Source organism: Petromyzon marinus, chromosome 59 (genome assembly GCF_048934315.1).
Source record: "Petromyzon marinus isolate PM22_M1 ecotype Great Lakes invasive population chromosome 59, UKy_Petmar_22M1.pri1.0, whole genome shotgun sequence".
Classification (NCBI taxonomy): domain Eukaryota; kingdom Metazoa; phylum Chordata; class Hyperoartia; order Petromyzontiformes; family Petromyzontidae; genus Petromyzon; species Petromyzon marinus.
In genome coordinates, this window is record NC_133725.1 from 833,053 (window position 1) to 850,416 (window position 17,364).

The 17,364-nt window shown below is 50.9% G+C and overlaps 1 protein-coding gene across 1 annotated transcript in view; it reads left to right on the plus strand.

The window, feature by feature from the left end:
• Positions 1 to 17,364, plus strand: part of LOC116955412 (chloride intracellular channel protein 5-like) — a 42,239-nt gene that overhangs the window by 19,459 nt on the left and 5,416 nt on the right. The window contains exons 2-5 of the mRNA XM_032976478.2: positions 11,254 to 11,363; positions 12,371 to 12,496; positions 13,367 to 13,473; positions 14,835 to 15,019. Coding sequence (XP_032832369.1) covers positions 11,254 to 11,363; positions 12,371 to 12,496; positions 13,367 to 13,473; positions 14,835 to 15,019 — 528 coding nt within the window. The remainder of the gene's footprint in view (positions 1 to 11,253; positions 11,364 to 12,370; positions 12,497 to 13,366; positions 13,474 to 14,834; positions 15,020 to 17,364) is intronic.

Here is a 17,364-nt window from a genome sequence, read left to right on the forward strand (position 1 = left end):
AAAATAAAAAATAGTTTAGTAAATAGGAGTTGGGCGTGGGTCCTATGGCAATGTAGATTAAGGACAGTAGATAAACGCCACACTGTGATTTGTCAAACCGGTACAGCACGTGCATTGCGTTTGTGTGCACGTCTCTGTGCTGTCGTGCACGTCTGTGTTGTTGTGTTGTCGTGCACGTCTGTGTTGTTGTGTTGTCGTGCACGTCTGTGTTGTTGTGTTGTCGTGCACGTCTGTGTTGTTGTGTTGTCTTGCACGTCTGTGTTGTTGTGTTGTCTTACACGTCTGTGTTGTGTTGTCGTGCACGTCTGTGTTGTTGTGTTGTCGTGCACGTCTGTGTTGTCGTGCACGTCTGTGTTGTTGTGTTGTCGTGCACGTCCGTGTTGTGTTGTACGTCTGTGTTGTTGTGTTGTTGTGCACGTCTGTGTTGTGTTGTCGTGCACGTCTGTGTTGTGTTGTCGTGCACGTCTGTGTTGTTGTGTTGTCGTGCACGTCTGTGTTGTTGTGTTGTCGTGCACGTCTGTGTTGTTGTGTTGTCGTGCACGTCTGTGTTGTTGTGTTGTCGTGCACGTCCGTGTTGTGTTGTCGTGCACGTCTGTGTTGTTGTGTTGTCGTGCACGTCTGTTGTTGTGTTGTCGTGCACGTCTCTGTGTTGTGTTGTCGTGCACGTCTCTGTGTTGTGTTGTCGTGCACGTCTCTGTGTTGTGTTGTCGTGCACGTCCGTGTTGTGTTGTCGTGCACGTCTGTTTATGGGGAGCGGTGGTGGTGCAGCGGTTGGTTAGCGTGCCGCGCTACGAACCCAGTGACCCGAGTTATATTCACGCTCACGTTCGTCACAACACCATTGACGATTGCCCGATTGTCTGAACCGGTCCTGGGTCTCACCCCTTGGTTAGACTCAGCCTCAAAAGAGTACCTAGTGCGGTGTTCGTAAACATCGCAGCATGTTTGTTTGCATGTTTTGCCACAAGGATGTGTGTTTAATGCAGACTTGATGACGTTCTGCAATAGGTGTGTCTATTTGGCGTTTTAACATCTTACGACCCGCTGTGTTATTGCCAGGAAAGTTAAAGCCTATTGTTTATACAACCCAGCCAATGTTGAGTGGGTTCACTGTCCAATTGATTAGCAAATGGGCAGTGATCATTTATAGGTAAGATTGTAGATTGCCCTTTATTCAAGTCCAGGCTTTGGGTCTTGCCCTTCTTCACCCATGGCTGACTGCCTCTCTCTCTCTCCCATTGGCTCACATAAAGACCCATAGACTCACATACAGCGAGGGGAAAAAAGTATTTGATCCCCTGCTGATTTTGTACGTTTGCCCACTGACAAAGAAATGATCAGTCTATAATTTTAATGGTAGGTTTATTTGAACCGTGAGAGACAGAATAACAACAAAAATCCAGAAAAACGCATGTCAAAAATGTTATAAATTGATTTGCATTTTAATGAGGGAAATAAGTATTTGACCCCCTCTCAATCAGAAAGATTTCTGGCTCTTTTATACAGGTAACGAGCTGAGATTAGGAGCACACCACACAGGCACCGCACACTCTCATATAGACTCGCACAGAGAACTTTAGACTCGCACATGCCATACACTCATACAGACTCACACGGATGGCAATCACTCAGACCCATAACAATACCCGCCGTTCGCCACTAAGTGATGGTGACGTCACCACGGCGCCTGTGCCAGGCCAGATTAACTTGAAGGCCACGTGAAGTGTCGAAGGCTCACTGACAGGAGGTCATGGGACAGACCCAGGTGCCATAAGTCGACTGAGATGACTTGCTGATGCACCAGCTGTGCCCCCTATATACCCATAGCCCCTCGCACAGAGACACCTATGGATCCATGTACAAAGGATAGTGCTTGGATTGGAGTCACTGGGCGGAGACCATCAACTCAACTGCACTTGAGAAACCCAGTTTAATGACGGGCAGCTGCTGACACCCGCAATCGGAACCCAGGCCCTCAGCTTCGCGGCTCCACGGCTCCACGGCTCAAAACCCCCGAGCCGATGGGCGGCCACATTCCGCTCGGGATTCATCTGTCAGAGTTAAACGCTCGCCCTCCCCCCACCACCCCCGGCGTTTTGATTAATTTTCCGAAGAAGCTCTCGCCCCCCCCCACCGGCCTGGCACGAGGAGCTAACCGTGGGTGACACCGCGGGAAAGCACGTTGTTGTTGTCGAGACCCGCCATAGGCCCTCCCGCGGTTCTGGCAGCGTTGGGCAAAGGGGGCGAAAGGCGAAGGCGGCGGCGGTTCCGGTAGCGTGAAGGAATGTTCCTCCTGCTCCGGCTCTCCCCGGGGGGAGTGGGGGAACGTGAGGATGACTTAAGTTGGCAAAAAAACTACTTGGCAGGTAAACGTATTCCTTAGCTGTGGGTCTGCCGTTCCGGATTACCGCACCTTCAATTATTAGCACGGATGGCTACGTACGGTGCGAAAGAAGTTCAATATACACACATGCATACTGCCCAAAAACTAACACTTCCCATAGACTCAACACTTCCCATAGACTCAACACTGCACCTACGATTAGCACTGTTCTCCACGTACGGTGCGAAAGAAGTTCAACGTATATTACCACGGCGACACGGTGGTAAGCACACTGATGAATGTCTACACCGGTCCTGGGGCCTCCTATGTCAACTCGGCTTCAAATGACCACCTATGGTGGTGTGTAGACGTAGCACTGGGGGGAGACAAAAGCGGTCACACGTGGTGCTCTAGGTCGCCCACCCTCTCGTGCGCCGTGCCAGCCTTCGCAGGTGCTTTGCTATCGGCACTTGCCCCAACGGCCTGTGCAGGCTTTGCAGGGGACCTCAAGAGGTGAGGAAGTGGGGGGTGGCGGAATAGCGGCTGTGCAGTAGAGCCATCATTAGAACTGTGTAGTGCTCCATTGGAATCGTCTTAACGACGTGATTAGCGGCTAACAATTTGCCTCCCTTGTGAAACAGTTATTTTTACTACCGCGTAGGCGTCCGCGGGCCCGCGGTTGCGCTGTACCACCTTCGCCAACCCTGCACCAATTGGAGCGGTGAAGTATGGTCGAATGACTCCCGCGACCCGTGCGGGCACTGGATTGCCCTCATCCTAGCAGCGGATTGACACATATAGACTGCATGTGTAATTGTTATTATTTTGTTGCATGTGCATACCTCACGAGAACCACGCCCTGCCTACTTCTGCATATGTGGCCTTAAAATAAATGGTGCCTTTAACATGTGCCTCCTGCAGATATCACTCCCGTGGTTACTGTTCCCGGGAACTTCCCCTCGTTGATTCATCCACCAGTGTGAGGACTCGGTGTGTGTGTACGTTGAACTTCTTTGGCACCGTACGTAGACAACCGCGCTAATCGGAGGTGCGGTGTTGAGCCTATGGGTAATGTTGAGCCTATGGGTAGTGTTGAGTCTGTGAGTCGTGTTAGTCTTTGGGCAGTCCGTATGGTCGTTGAACTTCTTTCCCACCGTATGTAGCCAACTGCACTCATCAGAGGTACTCGCGCACACTGTGTTCAACCACCAACATCGCATGTCACAACAACAAAACTAAAACTAAGGTATTTTTGTTTTACCAGGTCAGGCCCACTGAGCTATTTAGCTCTTTTTCAGAATCGACCCGGCTATCACAAATGATAGCTCAACGAAGTGGCTTATAGAGCAGCCAAATAATCTAAACACGTGATATTGATTCTAAATGTGGAGGGGAAAACCGGAGGACCCGGAGAAAAATCCATGCGACCACGGGGAGAGAGAGAGACACGCAAACTCCAAATATACAGCAGGTGTTAGGGTTGTGATCAAACCCACGACCTCCTGCATACTAGGCAAGGTAGTTAACATCTCGCCACCGTGGCACCCAAGAGACCCATATACTTACAGACACGTAGACTTATAGAGATCGATAGACTCAGAGACCCACAAGTTTAACAAATCAAAGTGTGGTGTTAATCTCCTGTCCTCAATCTACACTGCCACAGGACCCCACGCCCCCCTCCTATTTAAGATTTTTATTTATTTTACCAGGTGTAAGGCCCTCAACTGAGCTATGTAGTTCTTTTTCAGAATAGACCTGGCCATCGCGAATGATAGCTCAACAAAATAAAAGATTAACAAAGACCACCTCGGCCTTGACCGATAGATACAGAGATAGAAAAATACTCGTCAGCTTCCAGCGTTTTTTTATCATTCGCGGAATGTGGTGGGTGTGTGGTGGGTGGGTGGTCATCTCACCTGACCAGGCAGGTTTTTTTATTTCTATGTATCGAACAAAGCACCTGCCCTGGACCGTTGTAAATAGCAAAAAATACCGCATGGGCGGTGGCCCGTAAAAGCCGGGTGTTATGTGGGCGTGCAGGGTTGGTGGTGGCGCAGTGCGTCAGCAGAGTTGGTGCATGCTGGGTTAGATTCCCGACCCTGGAGCCACCTTCCTTGGTCGTCCTCGGTCGGTTAACCTACAAACGCCCCGGGGTCTGTCCGGTAACCTGTCGGCAGCATTTCACGTAGCAGCCTCAAAATGCACCTAACCTGGCACAAGCGCTCCAGCGGTGAATGGCGGTTGTTGTGCGATTGAGTGAGCGGGTGCTTTGTTGTTACCTGCGGCGTACAGGCGGTTGAAGTCGGTTATGGATGAGGCCGATCAATCAAATCTGGGCGTCATGGTGGCGATGTTAACTACCTTGCCTGGTATGCAGGAGGTCCTGGGTCCTATTCTGATGCTGTGACACCTGTGTATTTTGAGTTTGCATTTTCTCCCCGTGGTTGTGTGGATTTTTCTTTTGGGGCCTCCGGTTTTTTTCTCCACATTTATAAACATGTGGTTAAAGTGTTTGGCTGCCATGAATTTCCAACATGATAAGCTGCTACTTCGTTGAGCCATAATTTGTGGTGGCCAGGTCCCTTATGAAAAAGAGCTGAATAGCTCGGTGAGGAACAAAAAAGTAAAAAAAAAGTGTAATTCTCCCTTTGGCAGAAACTGTGGTAAAGAGCGTGCATGTGAGTGAGTGCCACACAAGCTCGGTCATCGTAATGGAGATGATCGGTAGCAAACCGGCTCTCTCATGCCAGGGGCTGTGGGGCTCTGTGACTGATAACGATCGCGTGAACCATCAAATGGGTGCTGGGGAAAGATTGGCCTGGTATTCTTGGGAGTTCCTGGTTCGTTATTTTTATAAGAACGATAATAATCAATTGCTCTAAATGATGGAGGATGCCTGCCAGGTGGCTTTTAGAACGGTGTAAGAAAAAGCCACGGAATTCTTTATTCCATTGACAGAAAGTTACATTACGTCTGTAAAATATTGAAACTAAAACTAAACTATTTGTATTTTGCCAGGTGTCAGGCCCACTGAGCTATATAGCTCTTTTTCAGAAACTACCTGGTCATCACAAATTTGATCTCAACGAAGTGGATTGTCGTCGTGTGGAAATGTGTATTGCAGCCATATACTCTAAACGCGTGATGTTGATTCTAAATATGCAGGTAAAAAACCGGAGGAACCAGTGACATCCACGTGACCACGGGGAGGGAGACATACAAACTCCAAATACACAGCAGGCGTCAGTTGGGATCGAACCCACAACCTCCTGTATACCGGCGAGGCAGTTAACATCTCGTCACCGCGGTGCCCCTGGATTGTTTTGTTTAATCAGGCGAGAGTTCGGAGACCCAAGATAGTCTAAATTTATGGGGGACCCTTGGTTTGCCGGTATGAAGACAATGAAAAAAGGAAAATGCTTTGGCCTTTTCGGCAATAACACACAGGACGTTAAGATGTTTCCACACCTGATTATCCTGCACCTCTGAATAAAACCGTTGACTACGTACGGTGCGAAAGAAGTCCTATGTTCGTACAGTGAGGGAAAAAAGTATTTGATCCCCTGCTATTTTGTACGTTTGCCCACTGACAAAGAAATGATCAGTCTATAATTTTAATGATCTTGGCCATGGTGGAGAGTTTGTAATCTGATTGATTGATTGCTTCTGTGGACAGGTGTCTTTTATACAGGTAACAAGCTGAGATTAGGAGCACTCCCTTTAAGAGTGTGCTCCTAATCTCAGCTCGCTACCTGTATAAAGACACCTGGGAGCCAGAAATCTCTGATTGAGAGGGGGTCAAATACTTAATTCCCTCATTAGAATGCAAATCAACTTTAATACATTTTTGACATGCGTTTTTCTGTATTTTTGTTGTTATTCTGTCTCTTACTGTTCAAATAAACCTACCATTAAAATTATAGACTGATCATTTCTTTGTCAGTGGGTAAACGTATAAAATTAGCAGGAGATCAAATGCTTTTTTCCCTCGCTGTTCATGAGAGAGTCGGTCAGCCATGGGCAGAGAAGAGGAATATCCAAAACCTGGACTTGAAGAGGGGGCAATCGACAAACACATACCAGTAGAAGCCCTCCTCTTAACGACGGTAATTGGTTTCACGAAACTGGTCGTTCAGTGATTTGGTCGTTCAGTGATTTGGTCGTTCAGTGATTTGGTCGTTCAGTGATTTGGTCGTTCAGTTATTTTTTCGTTCAGTGATTTGGTCGTTCAGTGATTTGGTCGTTCAGTGATTTGGTCGTTCAGTGATTTGGTTGTTAAGCCGAGGACAGGCAATGCACGTTAAAGGCTTGATTCGTTCCGATGGCACTGAAAGTCACGTTTTTTCACCCAAAAAACGTACTTTATAATATTTAAACAATGCCTATGAATGCATAAAGATGCTAGCAACATTATAAACGCGTAATATTAAAATAAGCGCACTTAATCAATGCATTATTTAATATTTACTGTACACACAACAGCCCGTGATTAACAGAGTCGCTAAGTGAACACATTGGGCTCTAAGGAGGCCCGTTGTTTAGCGATTAATTGTTAACAGGGCTGGTCGTTACGAGGGGTGCTACTCTACACTACAATAAAATATACTACTATACTCTACACTACTATACTCTACACTGCACTACACATTGGGCTCTATGGAGGCCCGTCGTTTAGCGATTAATCGTGAACAGGGGTGGTCGTTAAAAGGGGTTCTCCTGTATAATGGTCACTGCCCATTTGCTAATCAATTGGACAGTGAAACCCATCCAACATTGGCTGGGTTGTCAACATAATAATAGGCTGTAACCTGTCTGGTAAATAACACAGCGCGGGCGAAGATGTTCAAACACTAAATCGGCAGCTATTGCAAGGCATCACCAAGTCCGCATTAATCCCAAGCATGCTTGTGGTAAAACATGCAACAAGGGTGAAGGCCTTCTATTCATAATCTTGATACCGGCAAAAAGGCGCCCCGTAGATACAGCTGCTCAACTCGAGCTCTTAACTCTTTGATGTTTGCAGTATTACCTTTGTACTGGTTCGGCTCCGCCCTGTGCAGAGACCGAAGCCATAAAGGGGAGGCCGCTGTCTCTGGTTTTTGCAAATCAGTTTCAAGGACAATGCATGTAATGGTATCTAAGCCATGTTTGTTTGGATGTTTTACCACAAGTATGTGTGGTTAAAGCAGATTTGATGCTTTGTAAATTATGTCTATTTGGTGTTTGGACATAGAAACACGCCTCCCGTATTCTTGCCAGAGAGGGTAAAGCCTATTATTATTCTTCTTTGTCATCGGGATCTTCTCTCTCTGCGCAAGATGTGACCTGGTCACCGGAATGACGAGCGCAAAATAAAGTAAATAAAGTAACATCAATGATGCGAATACAAATCGGAAACAAAATCATCAACTACATCACGTCATTGTGATTGCACAAACAGAACGCAATTTTAAATCGAAGCTAAATATTAAATTCCCTGCAGTGCACCTCTGGTTAGCACGATGGGCTACGTACGGTGCGAAAGAAGTTCAACACACACGTGTACAAATTGGCCCTGGGTAGATGACTTCCAGACCGATCACTCCACTGCTGGATGAAGGCCTCCACGAGCCATCGCCATCCCCTCACCCTATGAACTTTTGCTGGCGCGGGCGTTCGCGGTTGCGCTGCCGCTGCGTAGCTCTACCGACTTGCGTTCTGTTCGTGCCTCCTTCGGCACATGGCACGAAACATCGGGCATCGTGCCCAGCAACACACGGCGGCGCGACCCGTCGGTAGAGTTGACCCCCCCCCCCCCAAGACACTTTAGCCGATTCTCCGGAGGGCTTATTCTCACCGGTAGCTTTACTCCGAATGGTATCGATTGTATCCCTGAAGGCGAGGTCGGGGCGTGTGTTGAGTGGCGTTGTTTGCGTGCCTTTTGTGTGCGCACGGAGGTGCTGGCCACCCACCTCCATCGTGTGCCATGGTGCCGGCCTTCCGAGGTGCCGCTACTCACAGCGCTTGCCCGCAACAGTCCATGAAGGCTCTACGGAGGATATTTTTGTCTTTTGTGTGCGCGGAGGTAGGAAGTGGGGAGCGGTCGGGCGGCGGTTACCGCGCTGCGCTGCCAATCCGGCGACCCGAGTGTCGATTACTGCTCGCGGCCAACACCAATTTAAATAAAGGTTCCAATTTTGATTCGGTGAACCGGTCTTGGGCCTCCCCTAGGTGAACTCGGCCTCAAATGAGTACCTGCTGCGGCGTGTAAAAACGTTGCCGCTCGGGAGACAAAGTGTGTCCGGCGTGGTGGTGGCCATCCAACCCGCTCGTGCGCCGTGCCGGTCTTAACGCTATAGGGGGGAGGTAAGGATATTTGGAATCCCTGTAGGGCAGATCGCTATCGTGCCCTCCCTGTTGTGTTGGGGGTCTGGATGCGAGCAGGCCACTCGACCGGATTGTGCTGTCTCTCGTCCTGCGGCTCTGCGACCGGTTTTGAAGCCACAGGGCAGTTTTGCTCTCTCTATACAAATATTTTTTTTTAAATAGCCCACGCTTTGGCTTATTCACTGACAAGTAAGGCAACCGGGTTTTTGTTCCATCGCTCCCTTGCGTTACAGTGAGGGAAAAAAGTATTTGATCCCCTGCTGATTTTGTATGTTTGCCCACTGACAAAGAAATGATCAGTCTATAATTTTATTGGTAGGTTTATTTGAACAGTGAGAGACAGAATAACAAAAAAATCCTGAAAAACGCATGTCAAAAATGAATTGATTTGCATTTTAATGAGGGAAATAAGTATTTGACCCCTCTGCAAAACATGACTTAGTACTTGGTGGCAAAACCCTTGTTGGCAATCACAGAGGTCAGACGTTGCTTGTAGTTGGCCACCAGGTTTGCACACAGCTCAGGAGGGATTTTGTCCCACTCCTCTTTGCAGATCTTCGCCAAGTCATTAAGGTTTCGAGGCTGACGTTTGGCAACTCGAACCTTCAGCTTCCTCCACAGATTTTCTATGGGATTAAGGTCTGGAGACTGGCTAGGCCACTCCAGGACCTTAATGTGCTTCTTCTTGAGCCACTCTTTTGTTGCCTTGGCCGTGTGTTTTGGGTCATTGTCATGCTGGAATACCCATCCACGACCCATTTTCAATGCCCTGGCTGAGGGAAGGAGGTTCTCACCCAAGATTTGACGGTACATGGCCACATCCATCGTCCCTTTGATGCGGTGAAGTTGTCCTGTCCCCTTAGCAGAAAAACACCCCCAAAGCACAATGTTTCCACCTCCATGTTTGACGGTGGGGATGGTGTTCTTGGGGTCATATGCAGCATTCCTCCTCCTCCAAACACGGCCAGTTGAGTTGATGCCAAAGAGCTCCATTTTGGTCTCATCAGACCACACCACTTTCACCCAGCTGTCCTCTGAATCATTCAGATGTTCATTGGCAAACTTCAGACGGGCATGTATATGTGCTTTCTTGAACAGGGGGACCTTGCGGGCACTGCAGGATTTCAGTCCTTCACGGCGTAGTGTGTTACCAATTGTTTTCTTGGTGACTATGGTCCCAGCTGCCTTGAGATCATTGACAAGATCCTCCCGTGTAGTCCTGGGCTGATTCCTCACCGTTCTCATGATCATTGCAACTCCACGAGGTGAGATCTTGCATGGAGCCCCAGGCCGAGGGAGATTGACAGTTCTTTTGTGTTTCTTCCATTTGCGAATAATCGCACCAACTGTTGTCACCTTCTCACCAAGCTGCTTGGCAATGGTCTTGTAGCCCATTCCAGCCTTGTGTAGGTCTACAATCTTGTCCCTGACATCCTTGGAGAGCTCTTTGGTCTTGGCCATGGTGGAGAGTTTGTAATCTGATTGATTGATTGCTTCTGTGGACAGGTGTCTTTTATACAGGTAACAAGCTGAGATTAGGAGCACTCCCTTTAAGAGTGTGCTCCTAATCTCAGCTCGTTACCTGTATAAAGGACACCTGGGAGCCAGACATCTTTCTGATTGAGAGGGGGTCAAATACTTATTTCCCTCATTAAAATGTAAATCAATTTATAACATTTTTGACATGCGTTTTTCTGGATTTTGTTGTTGTTGTTATTCTGTCTCTCACTGTTCAAATAACCCTACCATTAAAATTATAGCCTGTTCATTTCTTTGTCAGTGGGCAAACGTACAAAATCAGCAGGGGATCAAATACTTTTTTTCCCTCACTGTAAATAACCCGGGAGGGCAGCTCTTCCTGCAGACAGGGGCAGCCTTCCACATCGGATGTGGCCCCTCCTCAATGTTCACTCCGTCCGCTGTTTCGCCCCCTTTCCCGTTTTGGCCTGAGACCGCTCGCCTGACACTCACCACTTGCCTACCACTCGCCTGAGACCTGACACTCACCGCTTGCCTGACACTCACCACTTGCCTACCACTCACCACTCGCCTGATACATAACACTCGCCTCTCTCCTAACACTCACCACTCGTCTGACACCTGACACTCACCACTCGCCTAACACTCACCACTCGCCTAACACTCACCACTAGCCTGACACCTGACACTCACCACTCGCCCTGACACCAGACACTCGGCAGTCACCTAACACCATTCACTCACCAAACATTCACCACTCGGGTTGTACTGCGTGTTGCTCCGAGGGGGGAAACTCTCTATGCCGTACAGACAGAACAGATGAGCAATTGGTCCACACTCGGCTGTCTACTGCCTTCCGGCAGAGCCAGCATACGGGCTCCTCCGCCACGCCCTATGAGGGCTGGCACGGCACACGAATACAATGAGGGAACGCACACACACACACACCCGCATCCGAGTGCTCACCTCACGATCCACCCCGAGCGGTGGACTCTTGAGACGCGTGACCTGACTATGACGCGCGTTAACGGTCCCGAGTGGGTGCCCATGCTTCAAGCGCGTGTCTATCGTGTCTGCCGCAGGCCGGCAGCGACGGAGAGAGCATTGGGAATTGCCCCTTCTCCCAGCGGCTCTTCATGATCCTCTGGCTCAAGGGCGTCACCTTCAACGTGACCACGGTGGACCTCAAGAGGTGAGACGGGTGGACAACCCGGCCGTGCGGGCGCTGGGGTGACAACTTAAAACGATAAGCTATTTTTATTTTGCGAGTTAAGGCCCACTACTGAGCTACATACTGTCGCTCTTTTTCAGAAGCAGCCTGGCCTCAACAAAAAAGCGGCTTATCATCACGTGAAAATGTATAGCAGCAGCCACATACTCTAAACGCATGTTTCTAAATGTGCAGAGGAAAACTAAACTATTTAAAACTAAACTATTTTTATTTTATCAGGAAGGCCCCATTGAGCAAAATAGTACTTTTTTAGAACCTACCTGGCCATCACCAATGACAGCTCAATGAAGCGGCTTATCACGTGGAAATTCATAGCAGCCAAATATTAAAAAAAACGCGTGATGTTGATTCTAAAATTGGACGGCCCCGTTAAAAATTCACACGACCACGAGGAGAGAGAGACACGCAAACTCCAAATATCCAGCAGGTGTCAAGGTCTGGATCTACCCAGCGACATCCTGCAGACCGGGCGAGGTAGTTCTTATCTCCTTGCATATTTATAAAGCGCCTTAACCAAGGCGCTTTACACTGAACTAAGTGTGGTACAAGATGGTTGGCGAGATGAAACGAGATGAGGGGATGGGGATATATGTTAAACGAGGTGGTGGTGGTGGTGACGATGCGTGGTATAAGCGAAGATGGAAATGAGATGAGTGGATTGATGGTGGGTGACCACGGGGAGTTAGGAAGGCGGCGTTGGCGCGAGTGGCGATGACTCCGAGGGGAGAAGGGGAGGGGGTGGGCCAGAGAGAACGAGTGGATTTCAAGAGGAGAGCGGGAGGTAGCGAGAGAGGGTGGTCATCTGAGGTGCGACGGCGGTTTGTTTATTCTCGTGATGAGGGGCTCCCGTGGTGCCCCCCCAGCGCACGGATGAGGTTGGTGTCTTCAAGGCCTGTTCGATTTCACGCTCGCGGTCCACGCGTTCTCACGCGAGCGTCGCCCCGCTTTTGTGTCCTTTGCGCTTCCAGGAAACCGGCGAACTTGGCGAACCTGGCGCCTGGAACTCAGCCTCCGTTCCTCACCTACAACGGGGACGTGAAGACCGACACCAACAAGATCGAGGAGTTCCTGGAGGCCACGCTCAGCCCGCCCAAGTACGCACGCGGGGGGGCACTTGCTGCGCAAAAGACAGAGATGCCCCGTGTAGCCTCAACAGACCGTTGGGGGCAAGTGCTGTCAGCGAGTAGCACCTCAGAATCATCAGAATTTCTTTTCATCCTGAAGAAGCTAATTTTCATGGATGTCCAGTAGGTGCACAGGGTCAGAAGGTTACAACAACATCCAGGGTCGGGGAACTCGCTCTGTACTGGATAATGATGGAGGAAGTTCAAAACCAACCCCCCCCCGCCAACCCCACCCACGAGAGATGTAACCGCTATCCACTAAAGACAAAGGTCTCTAAATCTTGCCTTAACAGACTGTTGGGGCAAGTGCTGTTCGTGAGCATCTATGAAGGCTGGCATGGCACACGAGGGGGTGGGTGGCCAGCACCACACCCGTCCGCCTTTATCTCCCTATTTCCGATGTTTACACACCGCACCAGGTACTCACTTGAGGATGAGTCAACCTGGGGGGGGAGGCCTATGACCGGTTCAGATAATCATCACCGGTGTTTGCGGGTTTCATAGCACAGCGCGGTAACCGCCACAATACCGCTCCTCGCACTGCCCCACACGCACAGGCGGTTGCGGCAAGTGCTGTTAGCGAGCACCACTTGAAACGTTGCGCAATCTCATTGCCGCTAAATCATTGCTGATCAGTGTGGCTGCGAGGGTCCCTCGCCCGCACCACCGGTGGGCTGAGCCGAAACGACAGTGATAATCGGCACACCGTTATGGTACTCGTGCACCGCGCGACAATTCAATTTTTTTTAGCTTCGACACACGCAGACTCGGGAAGTTCATCACGGAGTGGCCCAGAACCCAAAAAATAATTTAACGAACGGACGATGTCCCCCTCCGCAGGTTCCCCAAGCTCGCGGCTAAGAACCCGGAGTCGAACACAGCTGGCAACGACATCTTCTCCAAGTTCTCGGCCTACGTGAAGAACACGAGCCCGGCCAGCAACGACGGTGAGTCCCTCGCCGGGGCGCGCGCTCCGAAAGCCCTCGCAGTGACGTGGCGGTGGCGCGCACGCCGCTCATCGCAGGGGTTCCGTGGTTGAACGAGTCCAGCGGCCGCCCCGGTTAATCGAAACCAAACTATAAAACTAAACTCTTTATATTGTACCAGGTAAAGCCCCACTGAGCCGTGTGGCTCTTTTTCAGAAGCGACCTGGCCATCACAAATTATAGCCCAGTGAAGTGGGCTCATCATCATCGCGTGTAAATTAATGTCGGCAGCTGAAAATACTCTGAACGCGTGACGTTGATTCTAATTGTGGAGGGAAAAGCCGGAGAACCCGGAGAAAAATCCACGCTACCATAGGGAGAGAGAAATGCAAACTCCAAATATACAACAGACGTCAGAGTTGGGATCGAACCCACGACCTCGTGTATACCAGGCGAGGTAGTTAACATCTCGCCACCGTAGCGCCCCAATTAATAATAATAGCGTGGTGATGTAGCCGGGTGGTTTGAATGCAGAGGTCGCTCCGTTTACTACTAAGATGGCATGGTATTAACCATAATCATACTACTACTACACGCAGCCTGCTTCACTCACGGTGGATGTTAAAGATCCTGTGACGTCATTCGGAAAGAGTAGCCGGCAATTGTGTGTGCCGTCGGCATGGTCCACCGCAAAGAGCCCTGAGGCTCGTTGAGGCTTTCCCGGCTGAACAAGCGTAATGATAATCACATTACCCCTCATCCCCAGCGACAAATACAGACATCCCCCATTTAGCCTTCGCAGGCTGCCAGGGCCAGGGCTGTTCGCGAGCGCCTATGAAGGCCGGCACAGATGTCCATACGTTCTCCAGTATACACGAGGGAGACCTATAGCCTTGCATAGAGACTCATCGATTTGCATAGCGACCAGTAAACTCACACAGACCCATACTCTTTGGTTCTATTGGGTAAAGTCACGTAGGTGAAAATAAAATAACAATAATTTTTTTTGTTATTTTATTTTCTCCTATGTGACTTTACCCAATAGAACCAAAGAGTATGGATCCTAGCAGTCACGAAAGCTTTAAATCTAGAATCACACAGACCCATTGTCTCGCATAGAGACCCATAGATGCACATAGAGACTCACAGTCTCACAGAGGACTGAGTTGTCATTAAATTGAGGTCTCAGGTGTAGCGAGTTGAGGGCCTCAGCCCGGTCACCAGCGACTCAAATAGAGACCCACAGATTCGCATAGAGACTCCGCAGGTCTGCACAGACCACAGCGGCGTAGCTCCACAGCGTGTGCGCCGGTCGCGGCCGCAGTCGTGGTTGCCGTGGGTGACGTCGGCGCGCCGCCTTCTTGCCGCCGCCGGCGACGCAGCGCTGGAGATGGCGCTGCTGAAGTCGCTGAAGAAGCTGGACGACTTCATGAACACGCCGCTGCCCGACGAGGTGGACCAGAACGACGACGACGACGACCTGGGGCAGTCCCAGCGCAAGTTCCTCGACGGGGACGACTTCACGCTGGCCGACTGCAACCTGCTGCCCAAGCTGCACATCGTCAAGGTGGGGAGGGGGCCCACTCACTCACTGATTTTTTTTGCACAAACTCGCTGATACACACACTCAATCACTGATACTCATACACTGATACTCACACACTCACTCACTGATACTCAACAACAACAACCGCCATTCGCCACTAAGTGGCGGTGACGTCCCCACGACGCTTGTGCCAGGCCATGTGCACCCTGAGGCCACGTGAAGTGTCGAACGCCCGCTGGCAGGAGGTCACGGGGCAGACTCAGGTGCCACGGGTCGACTGACTGAGATGACTGGCTGATGCACCACCTGTGCCCCCTACTGTGCCAACCTGCTGTGCTTTAGCCACCCGGCGCTCCGCTCGTTGTTGTGAGCGTCGCTCCTCCGCCCTCCGTTGTTGTTGGAGGGCGACTGCCTCCAACTGCCCAGTAGCGTCCTTCACGAGCCTCCTCCACAGAGGCCGATCTTGACACCGCTGGTACCAGTCATCGGCAAGTCCACTCAGCTCCACGTCCTCCTGTACCACATCACTCCATCTCTTCTCTAGCCCGTGCCGCGCCCGTTTAGCCCCCTCGATCCGGCCGAACAAAAGCTGTTTCGGCATGCGGTGGCTGGGCATGCGAGCTACATGACCCAGCCAACGCAGCCTTGTCTGCCAGAGGGGCTCACCGATGGGACCTTGCCCAGATCTTTCAAGGATTTGTGAGCTCCTCACACAATCCAGCCTGGTTAAATCCAGGATGGATCGTAGGCAGGCTAGCCTAAATGTTTCTAACCGGCGAAGATGTTCCATTAAGGGGGTCCACGTTTCGCAAGCGTAGAGAAGGGAGGGAATGACTGTGGCTGAGAAGACCTGAAGCTTAGTGCGGAGCGACAGACCAGGTCGCTTCCACACAGCATTACGCAACCGATGAAAAGATATTGTCGCTCGACTGATTCGGAGTGAGATCTCTGCTGTTAAACTGAAGCCGGTCAGAAGCACACTGCCCAGGTATGGGAAACTCTCCACTCTCTCTACAACTGCCCCATCACCGATTGAGAGTTGTGGGGGTGGAGTGTCCGATGGTACAAAATACCCAGGCAGGTGCTTAGTTTTGGTGGGGCTGATGGTAAGGCCCAAGTCGCCGGCACCACTCCCGGCCACCTTTATCTCCCTAGGTACTCATTTGAGGCTGAGTCTACCTAGGGGAGGGCCCAGGACCGGTTCAGAACAGCCAGCGAGACACCCGCACCACCACCCACCCCCGGCGCTAACCACATTGCAGATCGCTCTCCAGCAGCACCGAGACCGACAGCGCTGCCCCTGCTACAGCTACTGCTGCTGCTGCCGCTGCTGCTGCCGCTGCTGCTGCCGCTGCTGCCGCTGCTGCCGCCGCTGCTGCTGCCCCACTGATTCACTGCGCCCCCACGTTTGTTCATCGCGTGCCGACTTTGTTCACCTGTCCTGTCGGGCGGAGGAGAGGGGGTGTACGATACGCACTTCACCGAAGTGGCGATCTGACCCCAAAATCAATTACGAATCGTCAACGGGTCGGTTATCGGTGAGAGCGTGTGTGTGCCATTGAGCGGGGAGGGGGATCGGGGGAGTGGTGTAGAGGGTGATTGCGGTCAGTTTGCGTAGGGCGCGTGCGTGCGTGGGTTGATGTGCTGCTATTGTGAACAGGTTGCGCGCGTACGTGCGGGTGTTTGTCTTTGTGGGCGAGTGGGCGGATGTTATGGTTAGTGACTGTTTCAGCCGGGCGGCTAAAACACCAGCAGGTTGGCACAGTAGGGGGCACAGGTGGTGCTTCGGCCAGGCACCTGCTGGGTCTGTCCCGTGACCTCTTGGCGGCGTGCGTCCGACACTTTCACGTGGACTTAAAGTGTACCTGGCCTGGCACGAGTGCCGTGGTGATGTCACCGCCACCTAGTGGCGAATGGCGGTTGTTGTGTGTGAGCGAGTGAGCTGTCACAGTAGGAGGCACAGCTGGTGCATCTGCCCGCCATCTCAGTCGGTCAAAGCGCACGGCACCTGGGTCTGTCCCGTGACCTCTGTCAGCGAGCCTTGGACTCTTCACTTGATGGCCTCAAAGTGCACCTGGCCTGGCACAAGCTCCGTGGTGATGTCACCGCCACTTAGTGTTGTTGTTGTTGAGCGAGCCAGAACTGGGGTGAGTGATTTAAGGTGTGTGTTAACGAGTATGCAAGCGCGTGTCCATGAGCAAGTGAGCGGATCGATGTCTTGGTGATGGATTTTGGACGGCAGGGTGGCTCGGTGGCAAAACTTGAACCTCATGGAAAGATTCCAGACTTGGGCACCTCTTTCTGTGTGGAGTTTGAACGTCCTCCACTTGTTTTCCAGTGCGAGTGGCACAGTGGCTCACGTGCTA